The sequence below is a fragment of the Macrobrachium nipponense genome, chromosome 37 (genome assembly GCF_015104395.2).
Source record: "Macrobrachium nipponense isolate FS-2020 chromosome 37, ASM1510439v2, whole genome shotgun sequence".
Taxonomy (NCBI): Eukaryota; Metazoa; Arthropoda; class Malacostraca; order Decapoda; family Palaemonidae; genus Macrobrachium; species Macrobrachium nipponense.
This window is the reverse complement of record NC_061097.1, coordinates 17,995,983-18,003,482: the sequence shown is the minus strand read 5'-3', so window position 1 is coordinate 18,003,482 and position 7,500 is coordinate 17,995,983. Positions and strand designations below refer to the sequence as shown.

General features: G+C 39.2%; 1 protein-coding gene across 1 annotated transcript in view; it reads right to left on the bottom strand.

The window, feature by feature from the left end:
- The window catches only part of LOC135209043 (uncharacterized), a 290,385-nt gene that overhangs the window by 17,959 nt on the left and 264,926 nt on the right, over positions 1–7,500 (bottom strand). Inside the window, exon 3 of the mRNA XM_064241585.1 lies at positions 6,533–6,724. Within this exon, the coding sequence (XP_064097655.1) occupies positions 6,533–6,724 (192 nt within the window). The remainder of the gene's footprint in view (positions 1–6,532; positions 6,725–7,500) is intronic.

Sequence of the window (7,500 nt, the reverse complement as noted above, 5' to 3'; positions counted from 1 at the left end):
CAGTTTGGATTTCATAAATCAAGTCCAATATCTGCATTTGTCCTTCCAGTGACTTTCATTTCGTTTTATGAACTCTCCCAGCCTCATCCCAGATCTCTAGAAACCAGGGTCTCCGTCAAGAGTAAACGGCGGTGTCTGTTCGTGTGTTCATGTCCCATATACAGGTGTCGTTTACTTTTCTCTAAGACAGGTCTTACAATGACGTCACGCGGGATCATCTTAGGCAGGACCCACACAATACTGGCTCGTCGTTACAACAAAACATTTGACCTTCCTTCGTCTTTGCAGTAATAGTTTCTGCTTTGAATTAATTGTTAAAAATTACAGCCTCGCATGGAACAGATGTAAGTTAATTTTTCCATCGATAGCGAGGGTAAAAATTCTATATTTCTACTGTTTTAAACAATATCTTGTCTTGACCTGTAATGAAGATCACTCAGAATACCACAGACATTCACTAAATGAAAGATAATTAGTCATCAAGTCACTTGTATATATTTACAATACTACTAAAGATTTAACTGTCCTTGGTTTACAACCTATAAATCATTGGCCATGGCTCATTTTACGCGGTCGACTCTGGTGATTTATTTTTAATCGCTCGTCTGGTCGACCTGTCTAACTGGAAGCTGACCTTTCTCAACCATGACAGAAGAGGCCTCGACCACCTCGTCATTCAGATCATCTCAATTGCCTCAGTGGGACTTAATTTGTCTCAGTTCAAATGCATTAGCAGTTTTCAAACTTAAAAATTGGTCATAAATAAAACCATTCTTCTTGACTTACGTGGCCTGGCAAGTACACCTCGGACAATTTTACTTCCTTTTTTTCTCGCCCACTTAGTAATCTGCTCTAATCGCAAAGCTCTGCCCTAATCTGTTGCGAGGCATCTTCATACATGCATAAATGCAGGGGTGGTTTTAAAATTCGTGTTCCTCAATTTTCTCGTCCTCATTTTCCATAGCAGATTTTCGGAGGTTGGAGACGGGTCTTTATTCACAGCACGTGTACAGACTTAGAGATTTCGTTGACTTTGATATGTAACAGGCGGAGGAGAAGAGGAGAGAGAGGAAGACGAGACTGGATGGAGGAAGGGAAGGAGAGAGACACGAGGACGATAGAGAGAGAGAGAGAGAGAGAGAGAGGAGAGAGAGAGAGAGATGAATTTAGCTTTGAAAACAGTATTTAAGAATTTGAATGAAGTAAAGAAGATATTCAGAATATTTAAGACATAACATTTGATTTGGAAGGTAATCTTCTAGACATTTTCATTTAGTTTTGGCGAAATGTGCTTCAAATATCTTAAGAGTTCTGCAGAATAAAACCTTAACAATTAGATGGAGCGACGATATTGCTCTGATATAAGCAGTTCTTTCTCAAGAAAATTTACCTGTTAATCTCCATTTTCAAACGTAAAGCTTACCCTCCAAGGTGCCATTAGTTACAGAAAATACTAAGGTGTTGTTTGAATATAAATAATGGATAAGCACATGCAAATTCTTTTTAATTTACTAAACTTTTAGACGATATTCTCTCATCCAAGGTGCTCCCAGCTGTGAAGTAAAATTAAGATTTTGTAGTTTTAAATGCGGGGATCTATGAAGAATAAAACAATGTCTAATCATCTCTCTTTCTCCTCGTAAACGTAATGGTCCGATTTGCCATTCGTTGTGAAAAAACGGTAAGATATCGCCGAGGTTAACTAAATAGAATGTCAAGAACGAATTCCTTCTATAATGTCTTTTGTTTCTAGACGTGAATTTGACTCTGCAAGATATAATTAGCAGGGGAGAAAACTGAGGCATCCTGCTGGTGTCTGTGGTGACGTCTCCATAATGACCACACTACTGAAAATCTAATTAATTCTTTAATGGATCTCATCTCAGAGTTGCTGAGTCACACGGCGTGACTAAGACTGCAGTGGCATTTTCGCAAGACGCTGCGGGGATTCTGTCATGAGAGAGAGAGAGAGAGAGAGAGAGAGAGAGAGAGAGAGAGAGAGAGAGAGAATATGTTACTCGTAAAACGATCAGTTATATTGTTAAGGTATGGGTTAACTATAAATGTGCTGGGCTGTGTGCGTGTGTATCTGAGAGAGAGAGAGAGAGAGAGAGAGAGAGAGAGAGAGAGAGAGAGAGATAACAATTATCTATATATAAGTAGATTAGTTAGGTAGTAAGGCCAGGGATTAAGTCAAGATAGAAAGATAAGTGGCTGGAAAGTAACCAGTCGAGTAGTCAGGTTAAGCCAGTAAGGGAGTGAGAGGGACCAACAGATCATTAGTCTACCTGCCAAGTAGCAAAGAGAGAACGAAGGTCTCCCTTTGTGGCTGGTAAAAAAAAATCTTTAAAAAGAAATGTTTATAATTGGAGTTCTATTTTCACAAACGGATCAAGGGGACATGAATCTCTGCCTTGTACATGCCATCGTTGGCTAGCTCCCGAAGAAGATTCATGAAGGGAAAATCACTATGGTAAAGGGGAGAGTAGTGGCGGATCTAGAAATTTTTCATTGGGATTGAGGAGGTGGGTGTGTGTATTCAGGATTATCCTATATATATATATATATATATATATATATATATATATATATATATATATATATATATAACATGTACACACATACGGTATATATATATATATATATATATATATATATATATATATATATATATACCGTATGTGTATTTATATATGTATGTACACACTTATAGATGTTGTTTTCGTTGTTGTACAGTTGTTGTTGTTGTTGTTGTTGTAATATTCATTAACTAAGCAAAACTTTGCTACTAACAATGATTTATCGAAAGAAAACAGTGTTCTATTATCCATACCCATGTTTTTTTTTGGGGGGGGCCCGGTGCGGGCACGTGACCAGATGCCCCTCCCCCCTTAAATCCTCACTTTAGAGTAAGGTTATTTGAATTTAAGAAATGCAGAGTGATACATTCCGGTACTATGCAGGTGAAACTACTTCTCCCAAATCCGTCGTTCTTCGTCAAAAGTCTTTACTATAGAATGCATTTTGCATTTTTAATTATGAAAGCTCGATCTTTTCATACCTCGTAGTTCAATTTTGCCTTTAGTTTTCTGGATCCTTTTTCGGTGTAGTTGATCTTTCCTCTTATTATTGGCGAATATTTAAATAAACAATAGAGAGGTAAATATAAAAGTAAAATTCAAATATTCTGACCATTTGATTTAAACGGTGTCTTTGTCTCTTTGTGTGTGTGTGTGTGTGTGTGTATTATTCTTGCTTGATATTAATCACGATTTATTCAGTAAAGCCTTTGTTGATGCTGTTATTATTAAGACCAGTTGCATGACACAAGTAAGACAGAAGTAGACTGTTCAAAACATTTTAAGTCGTTTAGAAAAGACAAAGCGGTTGGTTCTTCATCTACTCTTCATCACCGACAGACGGCCATAAAGGTGAAACTTGTCTACGGTCTAAATGCCATGCCCAGAAAGAGAGAGCTTGGGGGTGTCTCTATGAATGCGGATTGCAGGCTAAGAGAGGGTCTTCGTGAGCGCCTGGAAGCAATAGGCCTCGTTATCTCTCACCAGAGGAGGGCCAAGCAACTATAGTTGGTTTACTTAAGGTGGATTCTTGGGTGAGCCTTATGCCTACGAGACGTTTGTTTGGCGGCCGCTGATTGGCTGGGAGCTGCCTACCTCCAGGTACCAGCCAATCAGCGGCTGCCAAACAAACGTCTCGTAAGCATAGGGCTCATCTGAGAATCCACCTTAAGTGAACCAGCTAAAAGTTTGCTCATTTTTGAGAAACCGAAAGCCTGGAAAAAAGAAAACGACTAGGCAAAAGCCAAGAGTTGAATCTCACATAGGGAAACATCTGCGAGCTCATTTCTTGAGGAATCCTTTGCACCCTTTTTCACCTCGTTATTAGGCATTGAACTTGCTGTATTTACAAACTCTGATGTTCGTTACTGGTACTGAGGGTACTTTTGGGAGGAATCCACCTATCAGCATTGCCAAGGTTTTTGTATGCACTTTGTACGGTCGTGAGGTATACCTTCACGTCTTCCGACGAGTCTTCGAACATTTTTGCATCTATGGTCTTGCATCTCACGCCTTTTGACGACACCCTCTTTTGTTGAATACTGTCAGCACTTCACATCTATTCTACGATGTCTCTCTCTCTTGGAGACTTATTTAAACCTAAGACAGTTAAAATGTTTGTGTTTAAGCTACCTAGTCAGTTATTTCAGTTTACAGGCACCCTTTATTGTGCACATTTTTCAGAGTTCATCTTACAGGTTCGTATCTCCAGATGTTAAACTACCACCACTGAATTGAACATAGAATTTAGGCCAAATGCCAAGCACTGGGACCTATGAGGTCATTCAGCGCTCAAACAGAAATGAACAGTAAAAGGTTTGAAAGGTGCAACAGGAGGAAAACCTCGCGGTTGCACTATGAGTCAATTGTTAGACGAGAGTGGAGAGTAAGATGGAAGAAAGAGAATATGAAAGGAGGTACAGTAAAAGGAACGAAAGGGGTTGTAGCAAGGGACCGAAGCCACGCTGCAAAGAACCTTAATAATAAACGTATCACTTTTTAAACTCTCAACTTTCTCTAGTTCTCAATTCGCTCAAGAGCTTATAGCTTGTACTTGTGCATGATTAGGACTATTAAGAGTTTACTGAAGTGTTACTTCAGTTTTATCCGATCTGTTTGGGTGTTTCGAACCTGAATAACTTTGGTTTGGTTCTGTTACCCAGTGTCTTTGGTACGTAGATCGTGATAATATGTAACATGAATGTATATTTCAAGACCGAGGTCTCTGTGGATTTGAAGATAGTTGAAATCACGGTCTAGACTGTGGTTGGAAGAGGAGGCAAAACGACGGTCGTACAGACTATACACAGCTTACTATAGGCAGAAATGCTCGATAGAGACACATTAATAAGCATATAATATAAAATATATTGTGCTTGCATTATTAAGAAAAAATATGAGAAAATTAAAAGCCTTCCTTCAAATTAAGATTTAAAAGGAGACGAGCAAATCTTGTTCTCACGCGGCTCTGACCGCTCGTGTACGTGAGGGCCTGGAAAAATGCGCAGCCTACGGAACTGCATTCTTAAGCGTCTACTGGGGTGATAAAACGCCACTCCTCCTTGTAAGAGAAGCGTAAGGGGCCTCTGAGATATCATTCAAGAACCGAAAGCTATGGATATGCGTAGACCAGAGCAGCAGAGAGTCTGGAAACGTAACCTTCGTTTCCCATTGTCCCTCGTCCAGGCATCCGTCCGGTTCACCATGATTCGAAGAGAAGGCTTTTAATCCGAGACGCACTGGAGGCAGATAAAAGCCGATAGATTTATACAGATTTCATGGGTACGTGCCAAGGGAAGTTTTAACTCAGGGGAACAAATCAATTAGCTTGTTTGTACGTTGGCAGCTGGCTACTTCGTCCCGTGACTGGGCAGAATTTTTATAGCCTCGGTCACAACTGCGAACCGCGATTCAACTCGGTGGTCTCCATTCACTGCGATATGCAACACAGGTCAGAACAGTTGCTTGCAACTTACGATTCACACCCCTTTTGGGATCTAGTACTCAGAAGCAGGTGCGGATTGGATTTAAAAGCATATGTTAATTTGTGATTTACAACACCGATAACAGGTGACCATTATGTCGGTAATTTATAAGGTACTTTAGCAGCTTGCTGACAGAGGTTTAGTATGATTAGGCTTAAGTGGAAAAGCTGATAGACGCTGACAGAGATTACCCGTATCTAAACAACTTGCCTATTATCTGTCCAAGCTCTTTTGTACCTCGCCCTCGTAAGAGGTACGGGTTACATAACTGGGCCTCGCAACTCCAAAAAGCAAGGCAGTCCAGTACTAACCGGAATTTGGTGAACACTAGATCCTGTTTATCACTTGAAGGTAAACGGGATTTCACTCGCTTTTAAGAAATCGCATTAATTCATAAATTTTATGGTCGTGGTGTCACGCTGATAACTTTGAGATAAGTAGCCAACATGGAAAATATTCGACTTGAGGTTGGGTATGTGTACTTATTGTTCGGGTAAGTATATATTTTTATTTAAAAAAACAGGATTATGAATGAATTTATATGGGACTGTTAACTTTTACATTATATATACTATATATAAATATAATATTAGATATATATTATATATATGTATATAGTGTGTGTATACACAATATGTATGTCTGTGTGTACGTGAAAGATACCTGAAATCTTTTTTTATAAAATATTCAGAGAAAGGTTACAACGTTTATTTCAGCGTGAAGAAATTAAATAACGTGGTTCATTACCTAAACGTGTTTTATTCCTGGAGAGAGGCAGAGATTAAAAGTATTAATCAAAATCTTGAACAAGTTACTAGGTAAATATGTATAAATGTAATTAAACAACTACAAAAGCATACAAATTAAGAAGCGAATCAAAACAGCACCAGATGAATGAATTATTACGTTGAATAACTGAAGAAAGAAAAACAAAACTTGGACAAAAGAATAATACTGAAAATATCTCACTTGCACAGAATCCATTCCTCTTCTTCTTGAGCTTATAGAACCCTTTGGGGCACGACCTGGTGCAGGTGGCCGTCTGCCTGACGCCCTCCCTGTGGAGGGACAGGAAAAAGGGCGGCTTGCACGCCAGGCATCCGTTGATTGGAGAACACAAAGTGCATCCGTACGAACACTCCGACGGGTCGACGGCAACACCTGTAATGAAATAGAAACTCCTTTAGTCGACGAACACCTGTAATCAAACAAATACTCTTAATGGACGAACACGTAATCAAATCTAGAAACACCCTCAGTCCCACGAACACCTGTAATCAAACAGAAACACCCCTAGTCGACGAACACCTGTAATCAAACATATACCCTTAGTGGACGAACACCTGTAATCAAATAGAAACCCCTTAGTCCCACCCATATTCCCACGATCACCTGTAATCAAACAGAAACACCCTTAGTCGATGAGCACCTGTAATCAAACAGAAACACCCTTAGTCGATGAGCACCTGTAATCAAACAGAAACACCCCGTAGTCCGACGAACATTTGTCAATCAGGGAGAGCACTCACACCCAGATAAAAACGCCTGCAGTCAGATAGATATATAGATGGGTAACCAGGTTCTGAAATCAGGCAGGAACTGTTTTAACAAGCAGAAGTACATGCAAGCATCCACGAACCTCTATATCAGACAGGAATACCTTCAGTGAGACACAAACACCTGTAATCAGTCCACAATATTTGGATCAAGAAATTGAATACATAAGAAAAATAGGGAAAGATTTATGCTATCCTTCACATATATTAGACATTTGTTATAATAAAGCCCACAAAAAGTTTTATACTGTAAATAACACACAGAAAGAAAATTCTAAGAACATTCTCAGTTTGCCTTATTTTAACGGATTTGAAACCATTAAACCATTGTTAAAAGCTTTTAATGCCAACCTTGTTTTTTCCTATAATAACACACTGAAA